Here is a 19,445-nt window from a genome sequence, read left to right on the forward strand (position 1 = left end):
GGCTGTGTGCCTCAGGGCAAGTCATTTGACTCTCACTGCCTAGCCCTCAGCATACTTCTGCTTTGGAACAAATGCATAGTATTGATTCTAAGAGAGAAGATAAGGTTTTGCTTTTTTTTTTTTTTTAAGGAATTAGATGTAACTAGTCACAAAGAACAACTGAGTTCAAATCTTGCATCAGTCACTAGCTGGGTGAACCTAGATAAACAACTTAACCTTGGCCTGCCTCAATTTATTTATAGGTACAATGGGCATAATAATAGCACCTACCTAAGAGAGTTGCTGTGGGAACCAAATGGGATAATTTGTAAAACACTTTGCAAACCTTAAAACACCAGGTAAATGCTAGCTGTTATTCCTTCTAGTCACATTCCTGGACTGTCACATCCCAAAATGATATTTTTCCCCTTTAAAAATATCTTAGGGAATACAAATATAAGCTTTGAATATTAGTTTTCTTGGGTAGAAGATTCTGCAGGTGCAGACCAATCAAATACCTTGATTTTCTGCAAATCATGTTCTAGATTTTTATGAGTTTTCTTATGGTAGATGAATAATCCTATGCATTTCAAATTCAGGCCACTTACAGAATTTTCTCCTTATCAATGAAATTCTGAAATTTGGGGACAGTGTACTTGGGATGAATTGAATATGACATTTCTCTCAAAGAGCATCTGGTACATTCTACATTTATAGCCATCTATGTCTTGATCTTGCCACTTCTGGGGAATTAATTTTAGTGGCTTCTTGGAAAGTTTATATAGACTACTTCTTTAAAAAGGAATGTGGCCAGGGGATAAGATTAATCAGATGAGTTATATGAGGCCTGTCTTCTCATTTCATCAGTTTTGTTTGTCTGAGTTTCAAATATTTTTCTAGCTCAAGAAATTTCTAACTCATTCTATTGTATTTTCTGACACTTTTTGAGTTTGTATTACAGCTCGAGAATTTTTTTTCAAATTGATTCCATTCTTTTATTCAAATTCTGTGCCAGTTTCTGTTGACATTTTGTTATTCATTTGTTCCCTTTTAACCCATGATAGAGCACTCATTATAAATGACAAATCTTGCTTTACCAATACAGATTTTCATCTATCCCTTGAAAGCAGGTCTCCTGAGCCTTTATTGTGACACAGAACCCCTTGGCTGAACCCATGTAGAATCATGGTTTGTAGAATCATAATTGAGGGAATATCCAAAATGAAATTAGATGAAAATAAAGATGTGTTTTTTCTTAACCAAGTTCAGGGTCCCCTTGAAAAGTATCTGTGGAACCCAGATTAAGACCCCTACTATAAATCTTTATCTTACCTTATTCATCTAGGCTTTGATCTAATTCCTTCTTTACTTCTTAGGCGGTAGAAAAGAATTGTTATCTTTTTACCTTCTAGTAAACCCTGTTTTAAGATCTTTTAACACATAGTATTGTTTATCAAGGTAGGACAATTTTGTTCTGTTTTGCTTAATCATTTTCTTTTAAGTTGAGTTGCTGTTCTCATTAGAGCTCTGGGGTTATCCCCCTTCCCCCCGCTTCTTTTCTATCCTTTGTAGTTTTTGTTTCTTCAAATACACACAATACATACATGTATATGTGTATATGTATAACCTGTATATATGTACACACTCATGAACACACACATGAAGGTATTTTTTAGTAATTCATACAAGTGGGGACAGGGAATGGACAAGTGATCTTGGCCTTTTCACATATTCTCACTCCATCACATTGACTTTAATGCAAGTGTCCTTCCAAAGATTTTCTCTGGTTATGAATTATGGAATATTATTTTAGAATGTGCAAAGGAAATTTATCCTCCCTACCTTTTGTGGGTCTCACAGGTGACCTCATCTCTGACATGGGCACTGTACCCCCAGAAACCCAGGCAAACTATTATCAGGGAACCTCCCTTGCTCCCTTACATCCTCGTGATTCTGAGACTAAAAACACCCAATGACCCCTCTCGGGTCCTGAGATGACTATCTTCTTTTGATCGTCCTCTAGATTTAAGATGGACAGGAAGAGGCACCTCGAGGCCATACCTCGATCCCATCAGACATCTGTATGTTCCCTAAAACTAAGGAATCTTTATGTCCCCAGGCAGAGGATCACCCCACTTCACCTAATGCCTGGGTGACTAACACTCTGTTGTAAAAAGTATAAAATCCCCAGAACTGATGTCATCTGAGGAACAGTTTTTCCATCCATGCTGTCTTCATTGGGAACAGCCTTTCCATTCATGCTGTCCTCCCAAGGAACTGCTCCCCATCTTGCTGTTCCGCCTTGCTATCCTCTTGGCCATTCTCAACATTACTTTCTAAATTAATAAATTTCTCCTTTTGTTTTTAAGCTAAGTTTTGGAGTCTTGCATTCTTGCAAAAGGTATCCTTCCCAAACCCCAGGGGCACACATTTGAACCCCATAATAATATCCTGTCAACTACCTGTATACCTGGCATGAGCCTGGGCTTGAACCATGAGGAGAGGCTTGTGTGAAAGAAATCATTGAGTGGATTGGGTCAAGAGAATAGAATTGCAGCCAGAAAAAGGCAGCAATAGAGTCAAGAGATCACAAGACAAGGGAAAGGCAGATGTCCCCAGCACTGACCCCTAGACTGTTCCCCTGGGAGACCCAGGCAAAATAGATAGTCACAGTTGGCTCCTGAGATGTGATGTGTGAGAGTTAGTGGATGGAGAAACATTTGATAAACTGAGGTAAGAGTGGATTTTTCACTCTTCTCTTCTGTGTTGGTTGATGGTTGGACTTCCCTGTTAGTGTAGCTAGGGAGCCTTAATGGCAGCCATAGAATAGCAAGCTAAATGGAGCAGCAAAGATAAGTTTAACCTATATATCTCTCCTATTTTTCCATCTTTTCCCCCAACTCCTTTTGATTTAATAAAATTGTTAATTTATGGTCAGTCTCATCATTTTCACTCTTACAAAAGAAAAATATTGTTTGAAAAATGAGTTGTGCATGTCCACCTCAAATTAAAATTAAAAATATGTAATGACTTATGAGAAAGAACACTATTCACATTCAAAGAAAAGAACTGTAGGAGTAGAAACACAGAAGAAAAACAACTGCTTGATCACATGGGTCAATGGGGATATGATTGGGGATATAGACTCTAAGCAATCACCCTAGTGCAAATATCAATAATATGGAAATAGATCTTGATCAATGACACATGTAAAACCCAGTGGAATTGTGTGTTGGCTATGGGGATGGGTAGGGGAAGGGGAGGAAAAGAACATGAATCATGTGACCATGGCAAAATATTCTAAATTAATTAATTAAATGAAATTTTCCAAAAAAAAACCCAAAAAATGAGAGAATAAGGCATAGTTCACACACACACACACACACACACACACACACACACATGCACACAGACACTTTTTTGTCAAATGATACCCTCTATAATGGGAGGAGGCAAAGAAAGGAGGGAGCTAATTAGATTTTTAAACATAACAAGTAAATTTTGAAGAAAAAAGAATTCTAATCACCAGTAATGCAATGGCAAATGGAGAGACTCCTAGAGGTTGTAAATCAGTGGAATGTCACCAGTGTTAATAGGTGATGTTTATGTAGCACTTTAAAGTTTGCAAACCACTTCACATATATTACCTTATTGGACACAATCTTCTAGTTATTCCACACCAGGAAATTGTGAGCAGCTCTACTGGCCTTTTGGCCCTTAAGGACTAGAAATGCTTTGAACTATTCACTCCTATTTTGTGAAGCAGGTAATATGGGATTTCCCCATTGTCTCATAGCTAATGTCAGAAAAGGGAATTTTAAATCCAATTTTCAACTCTGAGTTCAACACTCCTTCTAGTAATCAATACTACTGAATTTTCTTATTACTTACGTTTATATGAAAAGTAATGTAATAAAAGACACGTATGAATATAAGAGAAAATAGGTAGCAGCAGAACAGTTTAAGTGTTAATGGATACATCAAAATATTAAAAGGGCTAGAGAAAAAATCTCTACAGATACTGTTTTTAATATTTTATGTCACCAACTTCTTTGGCATTCTGGTGAAGACTGTGGACTTCTTCCTAGAATGAAGGTTTTTTTTAATTTTTTAAATTTTAATTTTTTTACTAATTCATATTGAAGGAAGTTTTAGGAGGAATTTAGTGAAAATAATTATCTTCTATTTCATCATTTTCTCCCAGTACATAGACTCCTTTGCAATCTATTCACATAGTAGACATCAGGTTAAGAATCCTTATTCTAGGATGTTGAGTATATTATCTAAGGCAGACTTGTGGAAAGACATAGTAATCACAAGACTAAGAAGGTACACAGTTTTACACGTGTATAACTATAATACCCATATTAGTGAAATCACCTATTGGTATAGATTTATGGAGATGTCATGTCCTTTATAAAATGGGTAGAAATAAAAAAAATGAAAGATAAAAATACATAAATAAGAAGCATATTTAAGAGATATATGTATGATTCTGGAGCTCATTAATTCTTTTATTTCAGTTTAAGATTCACAGTTGTCTTGTCCTTGGTATATGACATTTTCTATGGTCACCAAAGGGTGACTTGTCATTTGCCCTCTGATCTACTTAGGAATTCTCTTTGAAATGGAGGGCATTGTGCTTTCTTAAAATAGGAGTAAAATTCTATTCAATGGCAGCTATCAATGAATACATAACACATTTTCCTAAAGGAATAATGAATATCTTTGGTTCCTTTATTAGTTTAGTTTCCTGAGCCAAAGTATTGTTGTGGGATGAATATAGAACTCTTACTTTGTTAGGGATTCTCTTCCTTGGAACGCTCCTCCCAATTTTTAAGATCCAGAAGGCTACAGAGGTGGGGGCAGTATTTGTTAATTGTGTAACTACAGGTGATTAATATAAACAGAGCTGGCAAAAACATGGCATTGTTGCCTTGTTGCTGAAGACAGACCTGGGAATGAGAGGTTGTACCATCAGGGTGCTGTATATTTCCAAGTATAATGGGATGGGGAGAGGGTTCTGCTGCCTTTTGATTAGGGTAACATTTTTTTCTCCTTCCTCTCTTCTCTTCCTCTGTCACCTCCATTCCTACATTTTTTGAGTCATAGTTGGCATCTTTCTAACTATTACTAATGATTGCAGACACTCAGACCCATTACTAATTATTGCAGATTACTAAATTACTAATAATGGCGGACCCTACCCAGAAATATCCAGAGTTTCTTTCTCTTCCTCCCAGTTTCATTAGATCAGGTCCAAAGATTTATTTCCTTAATTATAATTGTAAATCAGGAAGATGTGGTATGGGAAGGACTGAGGGGTTGTATGAGATTGGAGAGATTGAAAAATGGAGGTTTATTCCATTGGCAGCTACCAGTGAACATGCGGCATTGGTAATGGGCAGAAGTACTTTGGACATCCATCACATTTCAAAGATGGCAAGGGCCTAGGATTAATTTGCTGTATATATGCAGTGATCAGATAATTTTGTCCACAAAGAATTATTCTAATTTCTCAATCCTTTTAACTGGATTATCAAAGTCAGTGCCAGTGAATACCAGACTTGGGTACCTTTTATAATTATGGAAACACTTCACGTATCGCCTGGCAATGGTATATGCTTTCTGAGATAACTTGAGAGTTTGCAGATGGTCATCATCTATAGGATTTTGTCTTAGGGAACCCATGAAGCAAAGACAAACACAGAATGGCCTCTAGTCCTCTACAGCTCCTTAGTGCTACAGATTAATTAATGAAAAAGAGGGAAGATGTTGCTTATAATTTACGGACTGTTCGGGAATGTTAACTGAGCTCACAATCTTCGAAAGGTGAGATTTCTATGCAATAACTTGTACATATTCTTAGAGGAAGTGAATCATATTAATCTTGATGTTCCTGTTATAAGTGAAACCAGAATGCAGAAGGAAGTTTCCAGCATTTAGCACAGTGCCTGGCACAAAGTGGATGCTCAATAAACATTTATTGACGTACTGATTGCAGTTAAAAGGAAGTATGGCTCAAAGGTTCTCCTTAGAGAGGTAATTAAAGTCAGTGGTAGAGTTGATTTTATGTTATACCCATGGGTAACAAGGAACAATATTTCATGGAACATTTGGTTATTTTGTGTTATGGTACTCATGGTAAATAATTGTGAAAAGACCACCCTGGAAATAACCATGGTTTATTTACTAATATTTGTTGCAAAGGATGAAGTAGAGAAATTCTTAAACCAATCAATAAGAATCTTGAAATTAAATCAATATTTATTGGTTATTTGATAATTTCATTAGGGACTAAGAAAATGTATATGTCTATACACACATTTACACACATATATTTGTACATATATATATAAAATATGATTCTTAGAATAAGGACCAATAGGAACCAAATACATAGTGGAAAAGGAACCTCATGCCCATATATCATGAACAAATTCTTTGAGAAAAGAATCAGAATATGCAGACTATGGCAATCACTGAATAATACGAACATGAAATTGATTAAATTTTCAATGACAAAAAACAATTATTTTATGTGGGTGTAATTTTTAAACAAGCTATCTTTATATAGTCAGAGAATCAACTTAGAGGAAATATCAAAATTAATACAAAGTCAGATGAATAAAAATGGAAAAAAGTATGCAATTAAAAATCTCCAAGTTAAAACCTATTTTAAAAAATTTCTTAATTCTAAAAAGAGACGTATATGGAGGATCTGATATCAATTTTAAATATAAAAACTTATCTAAATTTAACTCATGTAACAAACTTGTCATAAGGAAGAAAACTGGTTTGGTCACCAAATACTTGACTTATTAAGCACAGAGATGCCAGAAGGAAAAAAAAAAAAAGCACTGGGTTAAAATAAAAACTCATTCATAAAATCTTGTGAAGAATTATGTTTGAAGATTAATGAGAATGCAGTTTTGTCTGATAAAATGGTAAGAAGTTCTGAATGTTGGCAAAACCAAATCCATTTAAAGAAAGTTTGATGAGAGAGAAAGTTTTATAAGCAAAGCTTTTTTGGCATTCATTTATGGATGCAGTTGGAAGGAGATGAAAGATGGAAAGTATCTATAAATATTTTTATAACAAATTATTTTTACCCTCAATGAAGACAGACCCATCTCATTTGTACTCTAAGATGGAAAGTGTCTGAGTTTTTACCCAAAGAAGGAAACTGAGAAACCATTAATATTTGCTGATTCATACATGCTTACTCTCCAAACTCAACAAAATTTTATGAGAATTATCTTCACATTCACCTACGGCATCTTTGATAAAGAGTATTACAATGCATCAAAGAGGCTTCACATTTATTTTTTTCCGATTCATGAGTATCAAAACATGAATGATTTTATATATAAATTAATAGAAACGGGGGAAACTCTTGTCTGAATCCATTGAAAAGAACGATTTCTCCAGTTCACAGACTTTAACTAGCGACAAGTAGAATAGATTCTCTGTGACTGAAAATAATATTCTAGATTGGAGCCCAGAAAGAGGCAGTTGATGTTAGTTTTTTAAAATAAATTTCTAAAAAATTTATTGCTCCTCTGACCATTGTATCCTCTATTGTTTCCCCACATCCTTAGCAAGAGTAAGGTCATTGATCCCTGTTATTGGTTCTTAGCTGTCTCATAAATAGGATAAGTTGAAGTTCATCTTACTAGATTCATGCCAGTAATCTGGATTTATAACATCCCTCTAGTTCTTCAAGCTGTCATATGCTATGTCACCAAACTCTCCTAGCTTTGTGTCCTCTGTAAACTTCATGAATAAACCATCTATCCCTTTATGAGTAATAATTTGTTAGTGAATAAAAAAACAAACAAATTTGAAGTTACAATCTTGCTATTAGACAAAGGAAAAAAGAAAGATCATAATATAAATAGATATAAACAAGGAAATTAAATTTGGCTGAAAGAATCCTTGGACAATAAATAAATACCAATATTAAATGTACATGTTCCAAATGTCATAGCAGCTAAATTAATCAATTCATTAAAAACTAACTTACAAAATAAATAAACAAAAATAATAATGTAAACTTTAATATCCATGAGATCTGGAAAAATCCAACAAAAAGATGAACAGAAAGGAAATATGAAATTCAACAAAATGGTAAAGGAACTGAAGCTAAAAGACTTATGGCATCTTCCAAATGGGATAACTAAAGGATATACTTACTTCTAAGTATCACATAAAGCTTTTACCGAAAAATGGCATGGAAGTCCTGAAAATAAATGCCAAAAAAGCAGAAACATTGAACACGTTCTTTACAAACTATAACACAATAAAAATAGTAATCAGTTCTAGAAACAGAAAAAAAAAGATACAGACCCAAATGGAGTCTTAAAAATAATGAGATTTTATTAAAGATCAAATCATGGTTGAAACAACTGATAGTTATGTGAAGGAAAATGATAATGATGACACATCATACCAAATTTCCTGGGATGTAGCAAAAGCAGTCCTGAGCAGGGAGGGGTTTATCCCTAAAAACACAAATTATCAGAAGAAAAAAAAGAGAGGATTAATGAACTAAATATATATGTGTATATTTTTCTTTTTTTATTTAGAATATTTTTCCATGGTTACCTGATTCATGATCCTCCCCTCTCCCTCCCCGACTTTCCTCCTCCCTCCTGGAGCTGACAAGAGGCTCCACTGGGTTATATATGTATCACTGTTCAAAGCCTATTTCCATGTTATTCATATTTGCAGTAGAGTTTTTTTTTACATAAAAACCCTAATCATATCCATATTGAACTACATGATCAATCATATGTTTTTCTTCTGCATTTTGGTTCTGACAAACTAAATATATATTAGAAAATTTTTAAAAGCCAATAAATAAATGCAAAATAATTATAGAAGATACTGAAGATCAGAGGAAAAATCCCATGAATTAGAAAGCAAGAGAAATATAGAAATGATGGTCAAAACTAAAATAGTAAAAAATAGTATAGCACAGAAAATCAAATTAAAAAGGACTCATAAATATAAAAAATGAGAGGAGAAATAGTAATGTTTTTCCTTCCGTGTTTCTTCTTTGGTATATTGTTTATCTGCTTCCTTTTATTTTCTTTTTTTTGCCAAACAAAGGAACAAAATCATCTTATATTTGTCATTCTTTACTCAGGCAATCATTGAAGACTTACCCATTCTTTATTTTTTTAAAGCCTTACCTTTTGTCTTGAAATCAATACTGAGTATTGGTTCCAAGGCAGAAGGGTGGTAAGGGCTAGGCAATAGGGGTTAAGTGACTTGCTCAAGGTCACACAGTTAGGAAGTATCTGAAGCCAGATTTGAACGCAGGACCTCCCATCTCTGGGCCTGACTCTCAATTCATAACCTACCCATTCTCAAAGGAAGGGTCTCTTCATTACCATTAAAATTCAAGCACTTAATCACCATTTTAATTGCTAAAACATATTTCTATATTGAGGTTTCTATTGTGTCCTATATCCATTTTTCAAAAGTTTTACCCAACTTTGTTCTTTTCAGAATCATTGATAAATTCTCTATTAAAGTTTCATTTTTCATATAGTTATATGTGCACTTTTATGAGATAAATGATATTATCCTTAGTTGCAAGCCTTTATATTTTGTCTTTCTTAATATCTTATTCCAACAACTTCTCTTTAGTGTACTTGCAGCAAAGTCTTATGTAATCTTAAAGATCTACTGATCCTTTTATAGTGACTGCCTACCACATTTTTTCTTTGTCTTGGAAGCACTGAATTTTGGCTATGCCTTTTTTTACTATTTTCTTTTTGAAAAAAGATTTTATTAATGTTCATCATTTTTAATATTCTAGTTATTTCCCCCAACATCCTCTTTTGTTTCCCCAGAGAGTTATTCTATATAATAAATAGAATTTTAAAAAACTCTCTCAACTCCCATAAAAGGGGAAAAATCAGTACAATCCATTATTATATTGAAAAAATCTGAAAACACGTGCAATGTATAGTACTTATGGACCTCCCACCTACATGAAAGAGTGAGTTGGGTGAAATCCTCTCATTTCTCTTATTTTGATTCATGCTTATCTTTATATTTTTTGATGCTTTCATTTTTTATTTCTTGTATGTGATAGTACTTTCTATTTACATTGTTTTGTCATTGTGTACATTTTCTTGGCTCTGCACACTGAAAGAACTTTCCATGTTCCTCTGTAGTCCTTATATCCATCCATCATTTCTTGTAGATAATCAATCATTTAAACACTATAGTTTATTATTTAGTTCATCCTCATCCAATGGACACCTACTTTGTTTTCAATCCTTTGTTTTCACAATAAGTGCTGGTATACATCTTTGTCATATATGAGGATTTTCACCTTTTCGATGGTTTTCTTGGGAGCATAAGCCCAGGAATAGAATCTCTGAGTCAAATAATATGGACATTTTAGTCACTTTGTTTGCATAAATACAAATTTCTTTCCAAAGAGGTTGTACCAATTCACAACTCCACCAACAATACATTAATAGGACTATCATCCCACAATCCAATAGCTGACTTGCTATTTTTTTTTGTCATCTTTTCCAATTTGTTAATACGAAGTGAGATCTTTGAATATTTTTATACCAAACTAAGGTTTCTTTAAAATGCTGATTTGAAGAGTCTTGTCCTTAGGTCCTCATAGATCGTCACAACTGTATAATTTCTTTGAAATCTTTTTTTTTTTTTTGCTTGGTCATGGTTTTCAGGGATTTTGTTTGTGAAAGTAGGTTTTCTCAACTTTTTTTTTTGACAATAGATGTCCTTTATATTTTCTTCTAATTTTTCAGTGTTTCAACTTTAATAGTTCTTAATGCTTCATTGTTCCCTTCTATTTTTTCTGAGAGTTCCCTACTTGAGTAAGGTTTTCCCCGTAAGATATTTATTGTCCTTTGAATAGTTTCCCCTCAAAAACTCTGTTTAAAAATAACTTTGCTTCATTTAATCAACTTAAAAGTCCTAATGACCAAACTCCCTCTCTCCCTCCCACCCCAGATTCTCCTCTTGGGGGTACTTTTAGTCTGTAGCATTTCTTAATTGCATTCAGAGTTTTCTTTTTATATCTCCAGTCTTAGTTATTAGACTTAAACTTCATGTCAAGGCCGTACTCTACTTATCTCCTCTATACTCTTGGAGGGAGTAAGGGGCCCTTACTTTATATTGTTCCCTCCGAAGTTTAGATGGCACTGCTCCAACTATTGTGGATAAGATGACTTTATCTCAGTTCCTGACTTCTTCTATATTCTTGTAGCCTAACATAGGTGCTGGTCTTTGTCCCATCTCTGTCTTCTTCTCCTTAGTTCATCAATAATAAGGAGTTTGTTCTGTTCTCTGCCATTACTCTGATGGGCTCCATTCAAATGTATGAGATTTTAATTGTCTTGGGCTCCTCCAGGACCTTTATCATAGTTTAGGTAGAGTAGTGGCTCCCAGCTACATACTCACTGCCTGATTTCTTGTCTCATAAGGGCCAAGGTTGAGGATTCAACTCTTTACCCATAGGAGATAGGCAGACTTTTGGTCATCTTCTTTTGTTATTTTAGACAGTGTGGAAGAATTCACTATGACTTCCTTATGGTGATTCCTGATCATTTTCCCTGTCAGTCCTTTAAAAATCCTTCCTTATAATGTTTATCAGGAGAGCTGAGCTGGCTAAGACATTTCCCATCACCATCTTACCCATAAACCCCAATAGATAACAAATTCGCCATCACTCAATGGAATAAAAGATATAGAGATTCTAATATCCCATTGTGCTTACTGTTTGTTGACTACATAAAAAAGGACTTACTAGGTTGAGTAAATAAAGGCTCTCCTCCAAGTGTCCCCATGCATATGTCTGAATTATACAAGTCCTTGAAACACAATATCAGAGAAAACTGTGTTTAACATTCTGATTATTAATATCCAACAAGGGATGAAACAGTGAGATGTTTACTTTCCAATGGTATTTACCACTATCATATATGCCATTCTGTACTGAGTCCAAGTTGAATTTTTTTATTAATAGGGTAAGGTTCTCCATCAGTGATGACATTTTCCTGGTTGCATCATGTTCTTTAGCACTGTAGATCCTCCCAACGATCAACAATAAATCAATAATAACTTTAAAGTGTTTGCCTAATGGTTCACCCAGAAAAGGCAAGTAGATAAAAAAATTCTTATTTTCCTGATGCAGGTAAATGGAGTATTGCATCTGAAGATTGGAGTCCCATTCATTTTTGTTATCTTGTTATATGTAATAATAATAATAACAACAACAATAATAATATATAAATATATATAATAAATATAATAATATAATTAATACATATATATATAAATATATATAATAACCATTATCCTGGTGTGTGTGTGTTATATACAACCACATAGATATACCCTCCCCCCACATATATATATCACTATCACATATATATGTGTGTTTGTGTCTATACAACTTTTAAAGTCTCTCCTCCAAGTGTCCCTGTATATATGTCAGAATTGTATGAGTCCTTAAAACAAATCAGAGATAACTGTGTTTAAAAAGCTCTGATTATTAGTATCAAAGAAGGCATTAAATAGAAAGATGTTTACTTTCCAGTACTATATACACACATACATACACCCATCCCACCCATCATGTATGTATACATGGAGGTCACATAGACATATGTATGAATATATACATATGTGTGCATACATGCTTATGCATGCATGCAGAGGTTCTAAGTTGTGTGTTGTGTGGTTTTCTGAAGTCTTAAGGTTGAATCATGAGAGCACTGAGATATGACAAAGCATGGTAGCAAAAATGAATCCATATAAGGGCATGTTTTCTGAATCAAGAAGTCTTTTGAAAAAGCCTTCTCTTCTCTTCCATTAGAATGCAATCCCTTGATCAACGTTTTCTTTCCAATTGCTCAAATTAAGAAATGAATGACTTCAGGGGGACCTTCCACAATCATTGACTCCATTATGGATGTGGACTTTAATGAGCCTAATTAGAGTACTGTCAGGTATTACAGTGGATCGAGCTTTGGAAATGGAATCAGGAAGAATGGAGTTCAAATCCAGACTCAGACATTTACTAGCTCTGTGATCATGAACAAATCATTTCACTGCTGTTTTAGTTTCACCTACCTCTGGGAACACTGTGAGACTAAAATAATATTTGTAAAGTGCATTGTAAATTTTAAAATACCACATAAGTGCTAGCTATTATTGTTGTTGTTATTATCCAGACTGTTACATGATATTCAACCTAGCTTGTCACACATGACACTAGGCACTAGATGGTTGTAGGTAGAGAGTTCATCTTTCCAGGGTAATTCCACTCCTTGGCTGAGTAGATGTTAGCAATAATTCAGCTGGCAGGGGTCCGAGAATGATTATTATTTCAACTGAGACAGAGGACTTCTTTGTCTATCTTCTTTTCATATAAAAACTACAAATTCCCTGTCACCTATAGACAAACACTACAAATGAACAAGAATTGATTTCAGAATTGAAAACAAGGAATAGAATGGTCTAGAATCTCTTTGAGAAAATGCAAAATTCTTTTCATGACTCAAAATATTTTTTGAAATAAAAGGCCATCAATATTCTATTGTTCTTAACAATTCTTAATAATTCTTACTAGTTGATCAATATATATATGTATATATATATATAATTTATCTTCCTGTTATATGATATAGCAGTCAGTGATGGAACACTATAATTTTTAAAGTATTGAAATTAAAGACAATCCAAAATGATGCAAGGTTAGTCTGAGCAGTTATTAAGTAAATTTAAAAAGTAAGTAAAAAGTAAAAGTTTTGTAGAGAAGAAAGGATATCATTTCAAAAAGTATGAGTGGATATTATAGGCCAATCAGAGTGAGGAATAAATGATACGAAGAACATGACTACCTATGGCTATTACTTTTGGGAATGGAGGGAAGAGTAGAATGGAGCCAACAAGGAATCCCTGAGCCACATTTTGAGAACTCTTGGACTAGATATTTAAAGGAATGTCCTGTTCTCAGGTTCTGCAATACATCTGGTTTGGAGTTAATCATTAAATATGTGCCATAACAATTAACCAAGTCCATTGTCAGGGAGTTATCTTAAGTAGAGTGTTCCTCTTCCCAAATCAATTGAGATTTCACTGCCCTCAGAGTTCATTTCCACCCTAACATCTAATTATAACAAGCAAGGTATTAGCACTTCTAACTATGTATTATAGCACTTGCTAAGCCAGGAACATTTAGTGTGTCTTCAAGATCATTTACAAAGTTGGCTCCACTTCTTCCCCCTTTCCCCAAAGAAATAGCCATAGGTAGTCATGTACCTCAAATAGAAAAGATGACTATATTTCATAGAAAAGTCTGCTTTGTTTCCTCATGGGTCAGCCATACTTGACTTGCTACATTTTTCACTAAAATTTCAAGCTGAATCAATCAAATCAAGGAATATTTATATGGTGCCTACTGTATGCCAACGGCTATGTTTGGCACTGGGGCTATAAAGACAAAAATGAAGAAAAAATCCCTGCCCTCAAGGAGTTTGTATTCTAACATGGGAGATAACCTGTACAGATACAGATGTGCGTACAAAATGAAAACAAAGTAACTGGAGGAAGGAAGGCACTAGCAACTGTGGGAAGATTAGGAAAAAAGCTTCCTGTAGAAGGTGGTACAGAGTTTTCTCTGTGATTCTAAAAGGTTAACCTTCCTCCAAGAACCATCCCCGAAAGTGTTTCTTATTGTAGTCCATACCTAGATCTACAACAACTCCTTTAAGTTTATGTTGTCAAATTCATGAAAACCTATTTAATGGTTTTGCCATTGCTGCTATCAGATGGAAATCTGGAATAAATGGTGTTCCTTATCTTATTTTATTCAATGTCCTGCTACTCATCTCAAGGTAGGTTCAACCTCTTTCCAGAATTCCTTAACATTGAAATCAGTAGCAAACTGAGGGATGTGCTTTCACATCTCTGCAATACTGGGAATAGAGTGGGGGTAGGAAGGCAATTTACCTCTCTTTCCACGTTCTTTTCTATACCTTTCAAACCTTTTTTCTTAACTTCTCCCCTGGGTGGGTCAGAGAGATGGAGATATCCCATTTTATTACCTCTCAGTCTGGTAAAGGCCAAGAGTGGTCCCCTGGGCTGATGGGGATGGGTGGATCAGGAAACACTATCAAATCTCATTCCCCTTTCTTATCTTGATTTCCTTGTGATGAAGAGGATTCTTCAGAGTGACTGTCAATAAGATTAGGGTTTCCATTCAACTTCTCTCTCTCCTTCAACTCTGCTCAACTGGTCCTCCCCTCATCCACCTGTGATACAGGTGGAGCATCATTGTGTGAGCTTCTGGATTAGTGAGGTAAACTGGGGCCTTGGGGGTGTTTCGGCCTAGGTTTACACCATAATAACATAACAACGATTACACTGTCTACACAAAACAACAAACAAATACGAGCCAACCAAACAATAAAGAGCAGGGATTCAGTAAATGCAAAGTAACTGGTTTATTTATCCATCAGTGCTTACCCTCAGAACTGCAGAGACAGGGTGCAACCAGAGAGAGGTCGAGAGGTCCCTGGATTTCCTTCCTTCCTTCCTTCCTTCCTTCCTTCCTTCCTTCCTTCCTTCCTTCCTTCCTTCCTTCCTTCCTTCCTTCCTTCCTTCCTTCCTTCCTTCCTTCCTTCCTTCCTTCCTTCCTTCCTTCCTTCCTTCCTTCCTTCCTTCCTTCCTTCCTTCCTTCCTTCCTTCCTTCCTTCCTTCCTTCCTTCCTTCCTTCCTTCCTTCCTTCCTTCCTTCCTCATTTTTTGCACTCCTTTTCGTCTTCCTTCTTCCTTCTTGCTTCTCTCTCTGTGTCTCTCTCTCTCTACCCCCCCCCCCCCTCCTCCTTTTTCCCTCAGCACACATACACAGACATAGACACACACGCGCACTTACTGCCCTTAGCTGCTCACATTGCGGCTCAACCAAACCGGAATGCACGCTTGCAAAAGGAGAGAGAGGGTGTATGTTTGCACCCGGTGAAGAGGCCTTCTCTCTCCTGCCTTTTCGCTCCGATCCACCCCTCCCTGGCCTTTCGCCTTCTCCCAAGTAGGCCTGCAGGGACTCACACCTGAGCAGGGACCAGGAGGTGGAGGTGGCAGGATAGAAAGAGAGGAGGAAAGAAATGAAGGGGCAGAAAAAGAAGTGAAAGGGGTGGGGAGGAGGAAGAACCAGCAAGAGAGGAAGCTACTACCAGACAGTGAGTGACAGTGCTCCTGAGCCAATGCCCAGACAGATCTAGGCTAAGGGGAAGGAGAACTTAGTGGGCGGAGAGAGAGAGAGAGAGAGAGAGAGAGAGAGAGAGAGAGAGAAGGGGGAAAGTGGGTGGTGGAGGAGGGGAGGGGAAAGGAGGGGGGAGGAGGAGGAGGAACAGGAGAAGGCTGCAAGCAGAGGTAGTAGAGCTGGTGGCGGCGGTGGCGGCGGCAGCGACGGCGGTAGCGGCGGTGTTGGTGCTGGTGGAGGAGGAGGAGGAGGAGGTGGAGGAAGAGGAGGAGGAGGAGGAGGGAGGAAAAAGAGGAGGAAGAAGAAGAAGAGGAGGAAGAGGATAGGATGCTCCTGGAACTGTGTATGTAGAGCTTGGTGGTTATGCTTCTGTGAGTGAAAGGAGATATCCTGGAAACCCAAGAGTGAGAGAGAGAGACATATCCAAAAGGCGGTGATAGCGGCGGCGGCAGCAGCAGGCTGTGAGAGCTGCAGAAGCAGCAGCAGCAGCAGTAGCAGCAGCAGCAGCTCAGTTACAGTGAAGAACCAGCAGCAGCAGCTGCTGCTGCATCTTTCCCCGCCACCACTTCGCCTTGGGAAACCCAGGCTGTTTTGGCTTTGACATTTACGACTGTGTTCTCTCCTCCCTCTTCTCCCTCCATGTGATTAAAAAAAAAAAAACAAAAAACTGTGTGTGTGTGTGTGTGTGTGTGTGTGTGTGTGTGTGTGTGTGAGTGCGTGTGTCTGTGTGTGCGCGCCTGTGTGTATGTGGGTATTTCCTTATACTGGCACCCAGTCTTCTGAGCTGGGTGGGTGTTTGTGTGTGTGTGTTTTGTATGTGTGTGGCTTTCCTTCCCATCCTCTTTCCCCAAGAATAAAAGAACAGAAAGGCGTGATTTGAGAATAAATAAATAATATATTAACCAAAAAAAAAGAAAAAGAAAAAACAACAACCCTTAAACACCCTAGAGAGGAGGTGGTGGTGGAGGAGGAGTGAAGGAGGAGGTGGAGGAGGAGGAGGAGGAGGAGGAGGAGGAGGAGGAGGAACGCAGGCGAGAAGGCAGTAACTTTAAAGCCAGCCCAGAACAGAGAGCTACAGCCTAGTGGTTTGCAGCAGCGGCGGCGGCAGCGGCAACGTCGTGTCTCCTCAAGAGTGTGTGTGAGTGTGTGTGCGCGCGCTTGTGTGTGTGTGTGTGCGTGCAATCGGACTAGCAGCGCGAAGCTCTCCTCCAGCTGCTGGAAATGTCCGAACACAAGGCAATTGATCCGAAGTTATCGACGACGGACAGGGTGGTAAAAGGTAAGTTGGCAGGGCACGGACGCCCCAGTGTACCGCAGCAGGCAACCGGGTGTGGGTTTCCTTCTCTCCACCTCCACCCCCCCTTCCCTGTTTTCCCTTTCCCTCTTCCCCTCCGCCGCCGCCGCCGCCGCTGCCGCCGCCGCGGTCCTTCTAGGATCTCCTGCAACCCTCCCACCTCCCCAGCCCCCTCCTCCTGGTACCTTCCTCCCCTGGCTCCCCCCTCCCAGCTTTGGGTATTTTTATTTACTGGGGCGTCAGTTGTTAAATGGATGGGACGTGGGGAGGCGGAGGCGGAGGCGGAGGCTGGTGTGGGCGGCCGGCGAGGGGGCGGGGGGGGGCAGTGGGGGGTTGGTTGGTGGCTGGCAGGGTGTAGCTGCTGTGACAGAAATAGGAAGTGGGTGGCTGTAGCGCAGCCTTGCCATGGGATCGAGTTTATGCATTTTCTTTTTTGCACCGGGAGGGGTGGGAGATGATTTATGGCTTTTAAAAAATTAATATGACATTTTTATTTGCTCGTGGCTTTCCACTGTCTTGCTCTGGAAGTATTTTCTCAGCGCGCTACATTGCAGCAATTCCCTGGCGCCCCCCTCCCCTCCCACCACCCAGTTCCTCCCACCCTCTTGAAGTGACTGCACAGGACTCGCGAGAGGGAGAGGGAGAGTGGGGGAGAGCCCCGGCTTCCTTAGTCGCTGGAGTGGAGGCGGAGGCTGGAGGCTGGTGGCTAAGGACAAGCCAGCGGGGAGGAGGGGGTTAGGAGCTGCCTTTGCAGGGAGTAGCGAGGAAAGCCCCGAGGTCCTCGTACCTCCCGCCGCCTTCGTCGGCCAGCCCACGGGCCCAGTCCCCCCACCCCCATGATCAAAATCATCCCCCTCCTAAAATAAGACCCACCCACCTCACAAAACCAACAATTTGTCATTGCTTAGGAGCTTCCTTTGGCATATAGAAATATACGTGGAAATCTCCGGGCTGACAGCTGGGTCTGTCCTGCCTCCTGCCCCCCTCCTCATCTCTGCTACCTTTTATCGAATCTAACGGGGTTGTCTGTCTGTCTGTCTGTCTCCCTCTCCCCTCCCCCCTCCACAGTATAGCTTTATGATGATGATTGCTCTTGGTTTTGCTGCTGAGGTACGAGGGGGAAGGGAGGAGGGGCAATGACAATTCGCAGCCTGTTTTCTCACTGAGGGAATCCACGGTCTTCATCTAGCCCACGGTTAAAGGTGGGGGTAGGGGAGGAAGGAAAGCGAGTAGGGGCGGAAGAAACCGTCCTGGGAATCCTTGGAAGGATAAGGCATTCGGCAAATTCATTCGAAGAGAGTGACAACCCCGCCCCCTTCTCCATCACCCTGCCTGCTGAGAATCGGGATCCTGCCTCTATGGGCCTGGGGGTACTGAGGGAACCGGCCTGTGAAATACTGCATAATTAGCCCAGTTGTTGACTTGAGTGGGTTGAGATTTGAGGTTTTGTTTTATTTTTATTTTGTTTTCGTTTTAAGCTTAAGAAAAGGTATGTAATATACACTGGGCCCCAAATACAGAGCTCTGCAATAAAGTCATGTATCCCGTATTCATTTCTTTTTTATTGATGATTTGGGAATCTGTTTGAAAGTGAAGTTTACCGAATAAGAAAAACAAAAACAAAAACAAAAAAGACTGTGCATTGCATATAAGATGATGAGAAATCTTAAAGTAGTTTTGCCCTCACCATTTTCAAAATGATCCATTTCAGAGGGGAAAAATTGTGCCATTTCTTTTTCAAAAATCCTCTCATTGGCATTTTTGTGGGTTTTTTGTATGCACCATTTCTGCATAGTTGCTGTATTCATAGAGCTGTTAAAATATGGAGAAAGTCTGCAAGTAACTCAAATATGAATATAGGTAAGGGGTTGGTATTTTCTTTGTAGATTTTGACTCTTAGGGAAACAGT

The 19,445-nt window shown here is 38.2% G+C and overlaps 1 protein-coding gene and 1 long non-coding RNA gene across 3 annotated transcripts in view; one reads left to right on the plus strand and one right to left on the minus strand.

Annotated features, from left to right (window-relative positions):
• Nucleotides 1-8,333: 8,333 nt before the first annotated feature.
• Nucleotides 8,334-16,048, minus strand: LOC103095161 (uncharacterized). The gene is made up of 2 exons (XR_468452.2): nucleotides 15,916-16,048; nucleotides 8,334-8,483 (listed from the first exon to the last, which is right to left on the minus strand). It is a non-coding gene; the product is annotated as an uncharacterized LOC103095161 (long non-coding RNA).
• PPP3CA (protein phosphatase 3 catalytic subunit alpha) overlaps nucleotides 15,952-19,445 on the plus strand; it is a 418,815-nt gene continuing 415,321 nt past the window's right edge. For both annotated transcript variants that reach the window (XM_056803150.1, XM_056803152.1), the window contains exon 1: nucleotides 15,952-17,521. In XM_056803150.1, coding sequence (XP_056659128.1) covers nucleotides 17,464-17,521 — 58 coding nt within the window. In that variant the 5' untranslated portion in view covers nucleotides 15,952-17,463. The remainder of the gene's footprint in view (nucleotides 17,522-19,445) is intronic.

This window comes from Monodelphis domestica, chromosome 6 (assembly GCF_027887165.1).
Source record: "Monodelphis domestica isolate mMonDom1 chromosome 6, mMonDom1.pri, whole genome shotgun sequence".
Taxonomy (NCBI): domain Eukaryota; kingdom Metazoa; phylum Chordata; class Mammalia; order Didelphimorphia; family Didelphidae; genus Monodelphis; species Monodelphis domestica.